Source organism: Alosa pseudoharengus, unplaced genomic scaffold, assembly GCF_046254945.1.
Source record: "Alosa pseudoharengus isolate Yale_2024_CS ecotype anadromous, Long Island Sound unplaced genomic scaffold, YU_APseudo_1.1 YU_APseudo_1.1_scf_5, whole genome shotgun sequence".
Lineage (NCBI taxonomy): Eukaryota > Metazoa > Chordata > Actinopteri > Clupeiformes > Clupeidae > Alosa > Alosa pseudoharengus.
Genome location: NW_027468837.1, coordinates 35,914,239 through 35,933,065, shown reverse-complemented (window position 1 = coordinate 35,933,065; position 18,827 = coordinate 35,914,239). Strand labels below are relative to the sequence as shown.

The 18,827-nt window shown below is 41.6% G+C and overlaps 2 protein-coding genes and 2 long non-coding RNA genes across 4 annotated transcripts; 3 read left to right on the top strand and 1 right to left on the bottom strand.

Moving 5' to 3' along the window:
* The first annotated feature begins 6,745 nt into the window (after positions 1–6,745).
* On the top strand, positions 6,746–8,338 carry LOC143104478 (uncharacterized). Its single transcript, XR_012983074.1, has 3 exons — positions 6,746–6,885; positions 7,165–7,681; positions 7,947–8,338. It is a non-coding gene; the product is annotated as an uncharacterized LOC143104478 (long non-coding RNA).
* A 676-nt stretch (positions 8,339–9,014) lies between these two features.
* lsm3 (LSM3 homolog, U6 small nuclear RNA and mRNA degradation associated) lies at positions 9,015–11,098 on the top strand. Its single transcript, XM_076267592.1, has 4 exons — positions 9,015–9,045; positions 9,511–9,621; positions 9,723–9,818; positions 10,754–11,098. Exons 1-4 carry the CDS (start codon positions 9,025–9,027, stop codon positions 10,832–10,834), a joined length of 309 nt encoding a protein of 102 aa, XP_076123707.1. The 5' UTR covers positions 9,015–9,024; the 3' UTR covers positions 10,835–11,098.
* A 907-nt stretch (positions 11,099–12,005) lies between these two features.
* tp53rk (TP53 regulating kinase) lies at positions 12,006–18,675 on the top strand. Its single transcript, XM_076268436.1, has 2 exons — positions 12,006–12,479; positions 18,074–18,675. The coding sequence occupies exons 1-2, from the start codon at positions 12,185–12,187 to the stop codon at positions 18,559–18,561; spliced, it is 783 nt and encodes a 260-aa protein (XP_076124551.1). The 5' UTR covers positions 12,006–12,184; the 3' UTR covers positions 18,562–18,675.
* Positions 14,451–17,229, bottom strand: LOC143104385 (uncharacterized). The gene is made up of 3 exons (XR_012983062.1): positions 15,720–17,229; positions 14,952–15,070; positions 14,451–14,840 (listed from the first exon to the last, which is right to left on the bottom strand). It is a non-coding gene; the product is annotated as an uncharacterized LOC143104385 (long non-coding RNA).
* Positions 18,676–18,827: the final 152 nt, after the last annotated feature.

The following is an 18,827-nucleotide window of genomic DNA, read 5'->3' as shown; positions in this document are numbered from 1 at the left end:
TGATGTTGCTCAAGCTAAGTGCAACACTTGCTAGCAGAAATTAACCTGGAATGTTAATGTTCAATGACAAATCTGTCGTATCTGTGATGTAGTAGCCTAGACTACGTTAGTGATGTATGGCATCACTATAAGACTGGATCAGTGCAGGCCAGGGGCCTACCGAGCCCATGCGCAGGAGGCCATAGGTAGCAGGGTTGCAAAAATTCGGTTTGCACCTCATAGGCCAACTATATTCATCCAGGGTCATAAAGATGGGTGGTTTTACACCAATATTTAGCCTACTTACCCATATAAGCCATCTTCATTTGACAGGTGTGACAGTCAGGTGTCTGACACATGAATGACACTAAAGAATGTGGACTGAGTTTGAAGTAGTGAGATAAACTATGAAGTTGCCAAATAGCCTAATGCCACTTTTCTGAAATTGGGGTCGGTGTAGCCTACTCTGAAGTAAAATGATCATAGAAATAATTTCTGCAGACATTCCTTTGATATGTAGAGGCAAATAATATCAGTGAATAGCTTTCCAAAAGTGTAACCTAGGCCTACTGGTGAGCACACGGCACTTTGCCCGATTTTATGATAAAAGGGTTGAAATTGAACGAAGTGGCCTAAGTCAGGCACGGCGCTACGGGTGGGCCTGGATGGGCCTAGGCCCACCACTTTTCAACAGGCCCACCCAAAACTTTTCTTAAAAAAAAAAAAAAAACTTTTAATATAGTCGTTGTTTAGGTACCTTAAACGTGCACAAACGGTCTCGTTGTATCGCTGCAACCAGGAGATGGGCTGAGATCCATAACACCTAGCACATCTCTATGGCTTAATAATGGCTTCTGAAATGTTTTTTTTTTTTGCAGTGCAGCTTGTTGATATTGTGATCGTTGATCCGATTTGCATTAAAGGGCCTAATGGGTGTGATTGATCTTTATGAGCTCTCTTGGAGCATGTTTTACATGACAGATGACGTTGTCAATGAACAAGTTCTGTGCCCGAGGGGTAGGCCTAGTAGCCAGCTGATTTTGCCAGGGCTTCAGCCCCGAATGTATTTTGTACAGTTGACTAACAAATATGAAACCATTATTCCGATCGCGCATTGAAACTTTGAGGTGAGATGGACGTATTTAACATACAAGCGGACACGGGTGAACTCACTCTTCTTCATGCAGCAGATTTAACATGAACGTTACCTTCCATAACACATAATTTGGAACGTAGGCTACGTGCGCGCGCGAGGTTGGGCATGTCATTGTTTGCATTTAATATTTGGTATAGGTCTACGTTACAAGGAAATCATGAAGTCATCAATAACAAGATGGTGGTGGAGTTATCCTGTTCTCGTCATTTAGACTAGCCTACAAATTCAGGTTTGTTATCAGCCTCTAGCCTACAGTCTCGAGCTGGCCAAACAGTGGTGGCCTGCTTTGCCTAGTTCGAATTAGTGAGTCTTCAATGTTCCCTTCTCCCTAAGCTAAGCATAACAAACCATATAATGCATATTGCTATTTAAAAGCCACTCTGCTAGGTGGCTATATAGTTCGTTTCTAGCAAACAGAAAATGTCAAGATAGCTAAATGTCATTACATCCTCTAATTGTCAAAATCTTATTGTCCATAATATTTAATAAATGTGGTGCAAATGAGGCTTGAGTCAGTGGATTCATTTATGAAAAGTGAGCAGCAAGTCAGGCAAAATGGGAATTATGAAAACCGTTTAGACTCTATGGGCTAAGCACCGAATGTTTTCAACTGCCCTGCATATTGATTGAAACTATCGGGCAGTGTGATTGATCTGTATTATTGAAAACCTAAAACAAATGAAATATTCGACTTCATGTTATACAAGCAGAACTAAACTATGTTTAGGGGAAATATTAGATTCCCACTTTTACAGCCTAGGTCTATTCGAGAGATGCGCTAAAGCACAGCCAGCAGGTATGGTGCGTAATGGAGATTCCAAAGCGCTCTTATTTGGTCAGAACCAAGGACAGTGATCGAGGATAGGTACGTCCGTCCTTTTTACAATGCAACAAACTATTTAAAGAGCATCAAGCTATTCAAATCTCTATTATGTAAGCACAAATAATATATAGTATATTAGTCAGTCATTTTTATTAGGTTAAACAGTGATTTGATAAAGTTTTTTTTAAGGCCCACCCACAATTGGTCTGGCCCATCCAAAACTGGAATCCTGGCGCCGTGCCTGGCCTAAGTGATTGTGTTTAGGGTGTATTTCGCACACACAACCTGCAACCTGTGAAATGTCAGATTAACAGACAAAATGAATGGGTCCGTGATTTTATAAGTGTAATGGTCATGCAAATCACGGTATTTTCCAATTAACAAAACGGGAGGGTTTAGCCGCGAGATGATCATGAAATACGGGAAACCGGGAAAAACGTCTGGGTCACATACTTTAACCTCGGTTCCCTTAGCAGAGACCAAATCTAACACATGTGAGACGTGACTCTTTCTATACTCCGTGCCTACGTAACGTCCCATCTGTTAGATCGCATGCTCTGCGATGGGAACGGAGTGTTGGCAAGCAGGAAAGTGTCTCTTGTCTTGTCACCAAAGATTCTAGAACAGAGCTCTGCTCTAGAATCTTTGCTTGTCACCCTTTGACACTGGAGCGCACTGGGGTTACCATAGTGTTACTATGATGTCATAATGGACCACTACGTCAACTCAGAACCTTGTATTTAAAACCAGTTAAAACGAAATAAAAGCTCATTTTACCACAGCAACTGCTAGATAAGGACACACACTATTGCTGAGTAAAAGATACATTTAAACCCACATCAGACTACAACATAATAGGTGATCTGGTAAGTTACAAAGAATTGGCTATTACATTTAATGCTTTTCAAAGGCATGTTTTTTTATTTGATGATCTAAGATAAGGTAGTCTAATGAAAGATATCCAAAGGTCAATGTGCGTGTTAATTAAAATATCATACTCTTATTATTTATGAGTAGGCCTATACTGTAACTGCTATATAAGACAAGTCTCTTCTCCTCAGAACTGAAGATGCCTCGCACACAAATCCACCCTGAGCCTGTAAGTCATATATCATAGTTCATTCCTTCTGAATGTTATTGACCCACTGCTATTTCCTGATTGAAGTAGTAATTCATCCCAAACAAAGATGGGGAAACAGTGTTAAACTGAAATGAATAATGAAATGTAATGTAACTGAATTGAACTGATTTTTTGCAGTCTGATCTAAGCAGTCAGGAATCAATTTGGTCTTCTGTGGTATGTATGACACTACAAAACATCAATATAAAGCATCTGGTGGGTGTTGTATATGCCTTGACTGATCTGTACAATATTTATAGAATACATTAATAATGTATTGAACTGAGTGGAATTGAATTAGCATGGACTTGTAAAAGCTGAGTGTAGTGGAATTAAACAGAAATGAATTGAAGCCGCAGGTACAGTGGCGCATTACAGAACAGGGTCTAGAAAGTCTTTGTGGCATGGCAGGTACAGAGAAGCCAATCAGACATTCGCCTTCTGAGGGTGATAAGGCGCATGGTTGGTCGTCGGGCGGACAGCTCTCGGGGGAATGAAGAGGAGGTAGGGGTAGAGAGGCCTATATATACAGAGGGCGCAGTGTGCAGGAAAACATGATCCATTGCAGTATGTAAGGGGGGGAAAGTGCATCTGTACTCAGCCAGTTAACAGTTATTAAAGGAAAATTCCGGTATTTAGCACTTTGAGTCCCTTTTCCACTAACACACTCGGTGAGTTGCACAGTTTTGAAAATGAATGTTAAGGGTTGTTTTAGGACATGTTTGAGTAGCCTACAGTATGTCTGTTGGCAGCCACTCTGAGTAGTCAAAGGCAATTCAAAATGAGTTAGAAAAGTCGAGACAGGACCAATCGTCAACATTTCCGTGTCCACCACTCTAGTTCATCCAAAACAAACCAGAAAAGGGACTCAAAGTGCTAAATACCGGAATTTCCTTTAACACAGAAAAGTTTATTTTCCATTTTTGCCCACTTCAAACAGATTGAAACATCTGAGGAAAGCCGATGTTCCTCCATCTCCTCTGGTTCTACTCTCGAGCCAGTGTGGGAGCTGCAGCCTACACCAAAGTATCCACCTAAAACCGCTCCAGCTGAAGCCGTTCCACCTAAAGCCATTCCACCTAAAGCTGCTCCATGTAAAGCCATTCTACCTAAGACCGTTTCACCTAAAGCTGTTCCACGTAAAGCTGTTACACCTAATGCTACTCCACGTAAAGGCGTTCCACTTGAAGCTGCTTCACCTAAAGCCACTCCACCTAAAGCTGATCCATCTAAGGCTGCTCCACATAAAGTCGCTCCATCTAATGGTGCTCCGCGTAAAGTCGTTCCACTTGAAGCTGCTCCACCTACACAGTCAAGACGACCTTATGCTGGCACAAATACAAATAATGAGATATGTGGATGCCAGGTAAGAAAAGTTCAGCCCAAAGCGCAGATTGTGCTGCTCTTCCCCGGACATCCAGACCTTGGCTATAGGCCCACCACGATGATCAGATTCCCTGAAGTGCTACCTATTCACACGGCATCCCAAGTTGCCCTTCCTCCGCTGTTGTCAACTCAGTGTCAGCCAGCCCCAAGGACCCCTTGGAACCAGAGTCAAACACCAACACTGCAAGCACCTGGCCCTTCAGATACAGCCATCGCTAATGCAACTGAAGTCTCTCCTGAATCCCCACATCCCCAGGTTGCAGAAATAACAAGAAAGATGAGAAAGATGGACAGAGCAAGCAACCTTATGGACTTGATTATAGTCACCAGACAAAGAAAGCTGGCTGAATTACAAATCCTCGATCTGGACATCAGAGGCCTTCCTGCCAAGATAAAGCAGATGAGGAGGGACCATGACTACATGATCAAGGCATGGGAAAGGGACAGGCTGCAGAGGGAAACTGATACAATGCAGTTGGATGAGACCAAACCCGAGGGTGAGACCCTGGCAGGGGTGAGGGACGAGGAGAAGACTGATGCTGCTGCTCTCCTGTTACAGCAAGGCTCAGAGTGCACATCACTAAGCTGTTCCTCACCTGTCATACTTCATGAGCCAAATCAATCTGAAGCAAGCCAGTCGACCCAAGCCAAATGTACATTGACAAATGTGAAGGAAAGGGATCATAATAAAAGTGGTGCTGTTGCTCGCCCTCTACCCAACGGTTGGAAGCATGCATCAAGACCCCCTCTTTCCTCTGGCCCTTGTTCTTCAAATAATGAAGGAAAAGATGTCGCCGCTCAACCTAGGTCCAGCGGTTTGAAGCGCACATCTACATTTAATTTGCTGTCTCAAAACTCGTTGTGGTCCCATGGAGGCCAGTCAGGCTCTGACTCTGACTCTGTAAACTCCAACTGCTCCTCCTTCCAAGAGAAGTGTACATTCCCCCACAAGTTAATATCTGTGCCAGACCTACCTCTCAGAGACCACTCGCATGAACCACCCTCCACCCTGATTTGTGCGACCAGTCTTGCAATTGTGGCCAGGAGGAATGGAACACAGTCACCACCAGCCAGAGTGAGTTCACCTTGATTAGTTTTTTAGTTTTTAGATTTTGTTAAAGTGAAATGGTAGGAGAATGTTGACTGGACTTCTAAATTTAGTTATATATATTTCAGAAGTGGTAATGTGGTCCCAACTAGGGACTTATTAACAAATGTGTTCTCACCTCTACTTTTGAGGAGGCAGAAATTAATGTAAAGTTAGCATGAGTGCAGAATGGTCCATAATAATGTTTTTAAATAGTTTTATTTGTTTTTCAGGCTTCCATGAATAATAAAGAGGACAGTGTAGAGGATGAGATGACAGACAGCGAGAGTGAGGACAGCAGCATTGACCAGGAAGAGGCCACAGGAAACAAAGATGACCCAACCCAGCGACTGAAGGAATTACAGTACTTGGTTCTGACAACGGAAAAGAAACTGGAATTGGCGAAACAGCTGGAAAAAGATACAAGGGCGTCTTACAAAAAGGAGAAAGACCAGCTGGCATTGAAGAAGAAAGACTTCCAAAAAAATAAAAGAATAATGCTGTCTGACCTGAAAAGGAGGACTAAGGAAGAACTGAAGGTGCTAGAGGTCGAAATAGAACAAGGCCAGAAGAGGGTTGATAAGGAGCTGAAACAAGAGACAGACAACCTGAAAGCTCTCTTGAACCAGTATAAAAAGGCCTTGAAAGATGAAGAAAAGAAGGAAAAGGAGAGGCAGAAGGTTCTGGAAAAGCAACAAAAGGAAAAAGCAAAGGAAGAGAAAAAAATAAAGAAGGAAGAGGAGAAAAAACTTCAGATGGAGTTTGCCGAGGAGAGAAAAATAAAAAAAGCATTGTTTGTGGCAGCGCATAAGAAAGAGAAACGGAAGAAAGAGATAAGCAAAATATGGGAAAAGAGGGAGAAAGAGGAAAACAGGACATTAAAGCTAAAGGCTAAATGTGAAAAAAGAAGTCAGAAAAGCAACAGAAGATGGACAAAAAGAATAAACAAAGCTACTAAAATCAAAAACAAAATAGCTGCTGCGCCAGGACGTTTCTTCCGGCTTTTCCAACCCAGTTATGGAAAGAGAGTGGAGAAAATGCTGAAGGAGCAACAGGATGAACAGCAGCTCTGGCAACAAAATGCAAAGGACAACGAGCAGTGGCTTAATGAGGAAAGGGTGAGGAAGAGGCAGGAGGTGGAGCGAGCGGAGGAGGAGAACAAGAGGTGCCTGGAGGAAAGGAGGAAAGCACATGCTGCCGAGCAGGAGGCCAACGAATGGGGCGGCAAGATGCGGGTTGTGCTGTCAGCAGCGAGGAGCAGTGCAAGCCGCATCAACATACAGTTCTGAAAAAAGAGACGACAGGACACCAAGAAGGAGCAGGTCAGATAAAAGGTCAGTGAGATTGCTGGTAGATACAGATCTCCTTTATAAACATACAGGTTGTAACACCCAGGCTATACACCAGGTCCACATACTAAAGTGTAAAATTAGTTTTAGAAGACGTTTTAGGTATGCGTCGCTAACACGTCTGGTCTAACCAGTTCCATGATCAGTGGAAGTAAATTGTTGCGGCAGACGCAACGCCTCAGTTACATACGTGGTGTAGCCTCCCTGTAAGGCTGAAACAAGCAAAGAGTAACAATTAGAAATGTTCTTGTATTTTGTGCCTAGAGGTGCAAAAGAAGAAACGAAGGAAGGAACACAAGGAAGTTTCCAGGGGGAGCGCGGGCATTTTCACAGGAACTGCTGCAAACACACAGGAACTGTCATCATAAAACTCCTTGTATGGTTTGTATGAGAAGTATCGGGACATTGTCACCAAGGTAAGACAGATTTAGATGTTAATTTGCATGGCATGATGCCAGGAGACCTTCTGCACTGTTATGCTATCCAGAGATGAAGAGGCTAATGATCAGAGCCTATGGAATGCTGATATAATTCAGAAATTAGAGGTGAATCACATGGTGCATGGGCAATGCAAAACAGTGAGGTGACAGGCGAGCGCTGTCAGTGTGTACGCAGCTTTCAAGAAGGTTAGTTATGCTAATCAAAGAAATGTCTTCTCTCCAAGCAGACTCAAACTAACTGTGTCCTGACCACACAAACATGAGTATCATACAATAGAGGACGAGGAGAAATCATGGTGGAAGCAGATCTCTCCGCTCCAGCGGGAACTCTCAACTAAAAGGTAGCAAGTGTAAAGATGAAGTTTTAACCTAAAGTCTTACTTGTATGAACAGGACATCATTGCAACTGTAAATTGTGCCTCTGCCTGTCAAAATGTGGTTTTGTTTTGTATGTTAACCTCATCTTTTAGCCTACAACTATATACCCATGGTTAGATAGCCTATAAGCAAACTTTAATTTGATGAGCGGATACTGGCAAATTTCCCCCTTTGTCTGGTGTATTAGTCGTGCTGTGAAACTAATAAGCCTGAATTTTTCTGTTTCAGCTTCTCTTGAACACCGCTCCATCCATCTGCTGCAGCACCAGCCCAAGGAGGATGGGTTCCCCCTCCATCCATCTGCTGTCCCAGCACCAGTCCAAGGAGGATGAGTTCCCCCAACAGCCTGGGTCCTCCCAAGGTTTCTTCCAGCTGGGAGTTTTTCCTTGCCACCGTTGCCTAACTGCTTGCTTTTGGGGGCATGAGGACAGTGTGAATTTCTATTTTATAGAACACAAAAATCGCCACAATAATAAAAACAAAAACATTTATGTTGTTATTTTTTCAGATTTGTCATCTAACACACAACTGTCATCTAACTACAGTTGAAACCAGAAGTTTACATACACTTAGCAAACACATGCTAAAATTGACTAAAAAGAGGAATAAAAAATCATCTTTTGAAAATTGATCTTAATGTCTTAATTAAAAAATGAGGAAAACCCCAATCTTTAAGGACACCAATTTTCTCTGTGAATAAATAATGTATCGTAAATAAATAAATGTTCTTCCTTAAAATACAGTTGCTCATAAGTATACATTACATACCCATATGTTAAATTCCCATTGAGGCAGGCAGATTTTTATTTTTAAAGGCCAGTTATTTCATGGATCCAGGCTATGTATCCTGATAAAATTATCCTGGCCTTTGGAATTAAAATAGCCCCACATCATCACATACCCTTCACCATAGAGATTGCATGGTTTTATTTCAGTTAGCCTATTAGCTGGTTTGAATGCAAATATGTATGTAGCCTAATGGTAATGCCCTTGAGTAAATATGCTGATTTAGGGAAAGGGCTCAGAGGGCCAATCCCAAAGTGAGCCCTAAGGACTAGGACTAAAGACTCAGACTTTTTTGTCTGGTCTGACATTATCTATATGGCGATAGAAAAGTGTAAAATACAGTCCCGATCTCTTTTACTGTCTATGGTCCCGATAGCTGAACCCAGAGCCATATGGCTCTGGCTGAACCGATCGTAGGAGCTCTGGCTGAACATAAAAGAAAATGCGCGTCTGTCAAATTGTCGCGAGATTACAGTGACAGCGCGAATATTCGAACTGCATGCTGGGTAAACAGGCAAGCATGGCGGACGAAGTTGAGCAGGTTTGTAGTGAAGCGATGTGCACTAATTATCTGTGTCTATAATAATGTTTAACAAATGCAGTTGCGTAATTTGGTACTTTAGTATGAATATCCCGACACCGAGGAAAACTACATTCCATTTGCAGTGGGCTACTAGCCTACATTTTGTTTTCAAAACACTTAACGTTAGCTAGCTGGCATGCTACTATAGAATGAATAACATTAACGTTAATTGGGCTAGGGACTTTGTGTTCAACTCTTGCTTGAATTCACAGCTTCCCCAGGATAGCATAATTGACCAATGACCGACGAAAAGACGAGTAATATTAAACGAGAAATGTATTACATTTAGTCGAGTTGAATCGGTCAAATTCTCTTTTGTCAAATTAGGGGCAACAACCAAATCGTCAAACCAGAAAACAATGATGTTATTTGGAAAATTTGAATTTATGTGACTTAAATAGTACAATGTGACTATATTTTTAGCAACAAACTACCAACACGGTCGAAGAGCCCCTTGACCTTATCCGACTTAGTTTGGATGAGAGGATCTACGTAAAGATGCGGAATGACCGAGAACTGCGAGGGAGATTACATGTAAGTTTCTTTATCTGCCTTCATGCAATGTTGTCTCCACATTATGTGTCGCACTGTTCACCTTGTTAACTACAGAATTACTACTATTCGTGTATGTGTAGGCCTATGATCAGCATTTGAATATGATTCTCGGAGATGTGGAGGAGACTGTAACAACAGTTGAGATTGACGAGGAGACGTATGAAGAAATTTATAAGGTAATCTGTTGCAGCATGACAAGCATACATAAATTAATGTTTTCCAACTTGTATCCACACATCTCTAAACTTTTCATGATGATTTTTTTCTTTCTTTAATGATCAAGTTGACAATAGTGTTAAAGCAGCACTAAAGAAGATTTGCTCTCGGGGTCCCCCAACAGTTGAGAACTGCAGTAATAAATACGAGATCTCTGGATTCCTGTAGCGTAGCGGGGGGGTTGGAGGTAAATCATCAATATGATTTTGGAAGCATTATGTTATTATGTTAAGGCACCCTTAAGAGGTTTTTTTTACCTTAACTTTTAAGTTTCCAAAATAATTTGGATAACATGACGAACGGCACTTCTGCCATTGTCTGAGTGGCCCTCTATAGGTGATTACAGACCCAACAACTTTCTGTTCAGGTAGGAATGTTGCACATTTTTGTGTTCCGCCTTAATAAAACCAAATAATGCTTGCCAGTAATCTTGCTGGGCCCCTTTATTTTCTGTTTGCGCTCCTAAGATTTTCAGTAAGTATAGTGGGAAACGTAAGTATAGTGGGAAACGTAATTTCGATCTCTTTGTATGTCTTGACATGTGAAGAAATTGACAATAAAGCAGACTTTGACTTTGACTTTGAGTAAGGGGCTCCAGTGATTCCAGTAAAAACGTCAGTCTGGAGCCCTGGTTTGAGAGTAATGGACATCATTGTTTGTTGATATGCAGTACAATTGTATACTAATGTAAAAATATTTTGCCGACCCCATTTTGAGAACCACTGCCCTAGAGAAGCAGATGGCAAATATTGCTGCACACAATCTTGTCCAGTTACTTTGGTAGTAGGGGTAGAACAATCCAGTAATTTCCTGGGTTGGGTGTGAATTTGTTAAGTTTGTAAAATCTCTTCTGTGTTTGTCAGATAAGTTACTAAAGGCCTGCTTCCCTCCTCAGTCCACGAAAAGGAACATTCCGATGCTATTTGTTCGTGGTGATGGTGTGGTCCTTGTCGCTCCGCCCCTCAGAGTGGGATAAGTATGTGAAGTTTCAGCCCCCTTGATGGAAGAACTTTTCCTTTCAACATACTGAAACTGTGGACATCATTTGCAGCATTTTGTTTGAAACACCTTTTATTTGTAACATATGTTAAAGTCCCTTTGTCTGAATGGCTATTTGTTGCTCTCTTACTTGCTTTTATGTTGGAATTGTATATTGTTGCTATATTTTAGGTTGTGTAGTCTGCATTAATCCTAAATAGCGATTTCATTTGCTAATTACAATAAACAGGGACAAAAGCAAGCTGTTGAGTGTATCGTTCCTGCGTGACATCTTTCTTTAAAATGTAAAACAGGCTGGTTATGTGCTTGCCTATCAGGCATGTTTGCCCTTAATATGTGTATATGTGCTAATATGTGCTATATTTTCAGTGAACAGTGTTTTCTAAGATTTAAAAAAAAAAAAAAAAATCTGTGACAGGAAGTCTAGTTCACTAATGCTGTTATAATCAAAATAATTCAAATATTTCATAAGAATAGTGCAGCCTGTTGGTGACGTTGAAACTGTCCGTCCACTTTTCAGACGTCTTTAGTCTTATCACCCACAAACACAAGGACATCTGAAACAGACTATGTGGTACCATGATGTTAACATTTACACATATCTAAGTACATGGTTTGGTGACAAACCTGCTAGATTTAATTTGCAAGGAGATTAAAGATTTGTCATCAAACTGCGTACTCGGATCACTCCCCAGTGGCCTCGCGACCCTTTTACTAGCCTGGTGTTACCATCCTACGTACTTCCGGCCAAAATAGTCACAGGCAGGCATAGACATATCTATGACAGGCAGGCTAGTGACACCAGAGCCCTTCTAAGTTATTAGACATAGACCTCTCCAGAATATATCCCGCCTCCTAACTTCCGTATCCATCCAACTTCCGGGCATGAATTGTCTATGGGAAATAACATGGCGTTTTGAAAGATCGTACCTGTCAAACTCTGTAGGTGACAAAGTAGAAAAAGCTGCTGGGCAGATTGACCTACACACTTCTGCCATCTAGTTTCCACTGGATTTTTTGATTTTCGGTGCCGTTTAAGTAGTATAGTCTATAGTATACTACTTAAACGGCACCGACAATCAAAAAATCCAGTGGAAACTATATGGCAGAAGTGTGTAGGCTAATCTGCCCACCAGCTTTTTCAACTTCGCTACCTACAGATGTTTTACCGGTATGATATTTCGAAACGCCATGTTATTTCTCATAGACAATCCACGCCCGGAAGTTGGATGGATACGGAAGTTACGGAGGCGGGACTTATTCTGGAGAGGTCAATTCTCTGGTGACACACTGGTAGGTCACGCAAGGCATACTGTAGGTGGCGGTAATGCGCGAAATTGTCTTTAACCTGCCAATAAACAGAAAGAAGAAGAGTTCTGGAACTTCGCGTGTAAAAAACATGGCGTTAGACAGCAACAAAAATAAAATGCCATACCTTAACAAGTGCAATTTGATTAAACAGGGAGCGGAGGCCAGGGTTTATCGGGGTTCATTTTTGGGTAGACCTACTATAATTAAAGAACGGTTCCCGAAGCACTATCGACATCCAGTCTTGGATGAAAAACTCACTCACCGTAGAACCGTTCAGGAGGTCCGGGCAATCCTACGCTGCAGAAAAGCAGGTGAGTTAACTATCAAAGCTAGCTTGCTTATGCTTGTCTTTCTGTTTGGAGAGCACAAGTACGTTTGCTTATTCGTTGGTGATATGTTAATAAGTTAAAATACAAAGATAAATACCCGGCTGAACTGACCGTGTTTGATAAAATGTTACGGTGTTCATTTCCCCTCAAATTGTACAGTAGTAGTATTCTGCAAGATTCCACAGAGTACCAGACGAAACGGGAATCATTTTCAAATCCTCATACACATGGTCCATAGAGTAAACCCAGCATGATGAGCCTTATACAACCCCTGGCATAAATTATGGAATCACCAGTCTTGGAGGATGTTCATTCAGTTGTTTAATTTTTTAGAAAAAAGCCGACATGACACAAAACTAAGTTAATTTCAAATGGCAACTTTCTGGCTTTAGGAAACATTAATTAAAGGGATTTAATTTTTTTTTTTTATATCAGTAACAGTTGCTTGTTTTAGACCAACCAGAGGGGAAAAAAATATGGAATCACTCAATTCCAAGGCAAAAACTATAGAATCATGAAAAACAAACTGACAAAAGAACACTTCAATGCACCACTAGTACTTTGTTGCACCACCTCTGGCTATTATAACAGCTTGCAGTCTCTGAGGCATGGACTTAACCCAGATAGCAAAATTTCACCGGCCCACCTCTGGCCCACTACCTTGCCTCAGGGTTTTGTGAGTGTTGGCCCAGTTCTGGCTGGGCCTCCGGCCCAACAATGGCCCAGTTACTGATAACTGACACAAAGAATTTCCTCTGGCCCAGATGTGGCCCACACACTGCAAAATGACTCTCATTGTTTCTGTTGGCCCAGGTCTGGCCCACACACTGTAAAATGACTCTTATTGGAACTGTTGGTCCAGGTGTGGCCCACACACTGTGAAATGACTCTTATTGTTTCTGTTGGCCCAGGTGTGGCCCACACACTGTGAAATGACTGTCATGCATTCTGTTGGCCCAGGTCTGGCCCACACACTATATAACTGAGTGTTGGCTGAGTGTCGGCTGGGCCTCTGGGCCTGTACTGGCCCACACACTATAAAACTGATCTGACTGAGTGTTGGCTGAGTGTCGGCTGGGCCTCTGGGCCTGTACTGGCCCACGCACTATAAAACTGATCTGACTGAGTGTTGGCTGAGTGTCGGCTGGGCCTGTACTGGCCCACACACTATAAAACTGATCTGACTGAGTGTTGGCTGAATGTCGGCTGGGTCCCCGGGCCACATGTGGCCCATTAACTACCAAAAGTACTTGAAAATAAACACAAATCCAGAACTAGTAATTAAAAGCACAAGCTACTTTTATTAACAAGTTTGACAAACACAACCTTGCAAATAAAACAAACATTTAAAAATTATACAAGCTTTTACATATATACACTTTAGAAATTAAACAAGTTCAAATATACAATCTACTTTTATCTACAACAATCAACATCTTTCATAAACAAAAACACAAACAATTAAACATTTTAAAACTGTATAATGATTCAAAGAAATAAATTATTCTAAATTAACATTAAACATTTACAGAAATATTCTATCTCTCTCCCTCACTCACTAACTCTAAAAGAGTAATTCCATTGTCAGTAGTTGTGGGTTGTGAGTTAAGTGTTGTGCTAGTGCTTTAAATTCTGTATTTTTGTACCATGTACCATGACCTACCCAGCTACATACATGCACACATACTCACTCTCAAAGTATTTTTCAATAGCAGCAACCTTTGCCACCTGCCTTCTCTTTCTGTTGCCGCTTCATTGTTGCCTCCACCAGTTTCAGCAGCACTACCAGCCGGGGGTGTCTCCAAACTGCATTTAGGTATAAAAGAATATTATAAGATCATTATGAGGTCTAAAGAAAGATTTCAACATGTCATCTGTCAGAGAAGTTCTGTTTGTCCACTCAAATATACTTACAGATAGTCACCTCAGCTCTCTGTGGGAGTTGATCAAAGAGTTCTTTCCATCCATCCTTCAATTTGAGATGCATGGACAGCATGTCATTTCAAAAGAAAAGAAAAAAATCATTAAACTATTTCTCCTTTACTGTCTGACAAAATATTACTAAAGCCCAGTCTTGCCACTCTGCAGCTGTCTTGGTAAAACCTCCCTGGTAGTTATTTTGGGCAACATTGACATTGTGTGATTGTTATATATTACCAATGACAATCACCAAGAGCAAGACGTATTTGTCAACACATACAGACCTGAAGCACAAAGGCTTGTGGACTTCCTTCACAAGAGCCTTGTGGGTGCTTCAGTTGGTTGGCCATGTTTTCAACAGCGCATGTTTCCTGCCCACTCCTGTTCTTTGCTGACATAATGCATGAGGCAAACCAAAAGCATCTAAAAGTGACACATCACAAAACACAGGCCTAGATGAAAGCTGATTCCTATGATTTGGCTCATCTAAACAAAAATGTATTACTTATTCTATTAAATCAATGTACAACTTACCAAGAGCTCTTCAGGTCTCCTGTTTTTCCAACACAAGAAATGGTTCACACATGTATACACGGGTAGCCTTCTTCATCCAAAGGAGTGCAGGCAGGTCTCTGGTCAGTGTGGCCTGGATTCTGAGGTGTACATTTAAAAAAAGTCACAGTAACGTTAGGTTAATGGAAGTATATGTGTTCAAAATGATTACATGATCATAAACAACCCCTCAGTACACAATACAGAACGACCTTAAAATACAGATTTTGATGAGCTTTACATGACCAGGACAGGACCCACCTTGCTACCATCTCTCTCTCTCTCTCTCTCTCTCTCTCTCTCACACACACACACACACACACACACACACACTCTTAAGGCATACAGTCTCAGTCCTGCCTGCCTAGTGCCTGAAGTTGGAATAGATAACGATGAAATGCCAAATTACCAATCGCTATATTCTAAGTCATGCAATACTGTTTAACTGTTAAGCTATTTCTAAAATGATTAGATCACACTTTTCTTTGAAAACCACATAATTATGCAAGTATAGCTAACGTTACAGCACTGAACGTTTTTGACTAACTACCAACACTGACGTTAACGGTAATTAGGCCAACAAAGTATGAAATCCACGTATGTTACCGCTAGCTTCGTCATCGTCAAGGGGGTTGAAACACCCATTCTTGTTATGCTACTTGTTAAACTTTGTCTGCAATAATAAGCCTACGTACATTCATAATGATTTACATGCAATAACAGGTAAAGGTAAAGTTGCATGTTACTTACCACAGGCAGTGTCCAAAACGAGACAGTTTCGCGCCGTCCTGCTGGTTTCAAACTGAACAGTTGCTCTGCTCGTGGCTCTTCCACACATAATGGGCCGACAGTCACTTTACAGAATTGGGCCATGTACGTTTAGCGTCCGGCTGTCGCTAAATGTTTAATTTTTGCCGCCAACAGCCGCGATACTGATCATTGTTCGTTCCTGAAGTATCGGGCCACACACTGTATGAAATCCGTCTGCCGAGATTGATTCGAAAACTGGCAGTAGCCCATCAAACCCCAATCGGGCCAAATAATACACTCAGTAATCAGCCCAACTACTGCGTGTCAGTGTCGGCCCATTCAAGGGGACAGTGCCTCAGCCGACCTGAAACTCCGCCGACAGTGGCAGCACTCAGCCAGGATCGGGCCGACTGTGTTTACTGTGCTTCAGCCGACTCGGACCTCAGCCGACACTGCCAGCACTCAGCCAGAATCGGGCCGACTATGCTTGCTATCTGGGAATGAGTGACAAACAGTACTCTTCATCAATCTGGCTCCAACTTTCTCTGATCGCAGTTGCCAGATCAGTTTTGCAGGTTGGAGCCTTGGGATGCACCATTTTCTTCAACTTCCACCACAGATTGAGATCCGGACTATTTGCAGGCCATGACATTGACCTTATGTGTCTTTCTTCAAGGATTTTTTTCAGTTTTTGCTCTATGACAAGATGCATTATCATCTTGAAAAATTATGTCATCATTCCCAAACATCCTTTCAATTGATGGGACAAGAAAAGTGTCCAAAATGTCAATATAAACTTGTGCATTTATTGAAGATGTAACGATCGCCATCTCCCCAATGCCTTTACCTGACATGCAGCACCATATCATCAATGACTGAGGAAATTTGCATGTTTTCTTCAGGCAGTTGTCTTAAGTTTCAGGCAGTTGTCATAAATCTCATTGGAACGGCACCAAACAAAAGTTCCATCATCGCCTTGCCCAATGCAGATACGCGATTCATCACTGAATATGACTTTCATCCAGTCATCCACAGTCCAAGGTTGCTTTTCCTTAGCCCACTGTAACCTTGTTTTTTTATGTTTAGGTGTTAATGATGGTTTTCGTTTAGCTTTTCTGTATGTAAATCCCATTTCCTTTAGGCGATTTCTTACAGTTCGGTCACCAACATCTTTCGCAACATTGCGTGAGGATTTGCCCTCTCCTTTGTTTCAATTGACATCTCTCGTGTTGGAGCCATGATGCATGTCAGTCCACTTGGTGCAACAGCTCTCTTTAACTGCAGATTTAACTGGTGATCTAATCTGGTGCTGGTGGGAAAGGAAATTGACAGGGTGATGCCATAATTTCTTCCTTGGAATTGAGTGATTCCATATTTTTTTCCCTCTGCTTGGTCTAAAAAAAGCAACTGTTATGGACTAACTCATTTTTTTCTTGATTTCCTTAATGTTTCCTAAAGCCAGAAAGTTGCCATTTGAAATGAAGTTAGTTTTGTGTCATGTCTGTGATCTGGCTTTTTTCTAAAAAATTAAACAACTTAATGAACATCCTCCAAGACTGGTGATTCCATAATTTATGCCAGGGGTTGTATAGCATTTTGCGTACACCAGTTCCCCGGTGGTTGGGAAGGTTTTGAAATGTACGTAAGTAGCGCATACCCTGATGTAAGTAGCCCCTAACTCTTGATTATTTCCAAAAAAGTAGGCCAATGCAACTATGATTACACTTCATCTCTGCCACTTTTTGTCTCTTGTTGATTGGCAATGCACTTTTTGACATGACGGTGCAAATAAAACATGAGAACATAGTGCTGCCAATTGAATTATTCCTGACTGCCTGCTTATTCTTTAGCATGTACAGTACGCTTTTAGTTGTGCTTTTTTTTATCTAAAAGATTGAATTAGGATGTAACTCCTTTGTAATGACCAACATTTTCTCAAAGACTGATTACAGATGCATAATTTAATTACATAAGTATGTGATTAATAGGTAGTTACTAGTTACTGGAAAAATAGTCCAAATTTGTGACTTGTAAAAACTTTTTCATGTTCTGGCCTGTGGACTTCATTCATTCTCAGTAATAAGCGATCGGATAAGGCAGTTTAAATCTTCCATGAAAGCCCATATATATTATGCCACAGTGCAGGCCTACTATAAAATGTGAAATGTACAGTAGCAGTGTGCTCTATCAGACTTTAAAGACAGACCCATGAGTGTTGAGTGTAAATATGGAGTTTGTCAAAGTGCTAAAATAATAAGTTGTCTTTTATTTTGAGATGTTTAGAAATGCATCTTCTCTAACTTCAGTTTAACATGATTGTCAATGACAAACCCTCTGTATGTTGCACCGTCTAGGCATTAGCACCCCAGTTGTTTACTTTGTGGACTACACCTCCCACTGCATCTTCCTGGAAGACCTTGTAGGTGCCATCACGGTGAGGGACCACATTGCCTCCAGCCAAGACTCCAGTCAAGACCCGGTGGGCCTCAATGCCTTAGCAGAGCAGATGGGCCAGATCCTGGCTAGAATGCACGATGAGGATGTCGTTCATGGCGACCTAACCACGTCTAACATGTTACTACGACAAGGGTCACCGGAAGGTGCCAGACCTGAGCTGTTCCTGATCGACTTTGGGCTGAGCTACACCTCGGCTTTGCCAGAGGATAAAGGAGTGGACTTGTATGTGCTGGAGAAAGCTTTCCTAAGCACACACCCAAACACTGAGCAACTTTTTCAGAGGCTTCTAAAAAGTTACACTCAGACCTCCAAAAGGGCCCACGCAGTCATCAAGAAACTGGATGAAGTGAGACTAAGAGGGAGGAAGCGGTCTATGGTTGGGTAAATGGATCCCGTAGGACTGTGAAAATCCATTGGCTTTGTGGCACCGTGTTTAACCTATGTTTCAATTTTGTCATGAGGTTAATTTTATGTAAATAAACTACTTCTGCAATCCCAATTCAGTGTCTGTTGTAAATCACACAAGACAAACCTAATTTGCCATGTAGACTTTTATGGTCCAGTACAGCAGTGGTTCTTAAACTTTTTGTCTCGCGACCCCCTTCTCTCTAACCGACAAACATATTATAATAATACTTAACTAACTAATAC

Coding starts and splice junctions, on each gene's coding strand:
- tp53rk (XM_076268436.1), top strand. CDS start 12,185: ATGCGCGAAATTGTCTTTAACCTGCCAATAAACAGAAAGAAGAAGAGT. Junction 12,480..18,073: donor CCTACGCTGCAGAAAAGCAG/GTGAGTTAACTA, acceptor TGCACCGTCTAG/GCATTAGCACCCCAGTTGTT.
- lsm3 (XM_076267592.1), top strand. CDS start 9,025: ATGGCGGACGAAGTTGAGCAG. Junction 9,622..9,722: donor AACTGCGAGGGAGATTACAT/GTAAGTTTCTTT, acceptor GTGTATGTGTAG/GCCTATGATCAGCATTTGAA. Junction 9,819..10,753: donor CGTATGAAGAAATTTATAAG/GTAATCTGTTGC, acceptor TTCCCTCCTCAG/TCCACGAAAAGGAACATTCC.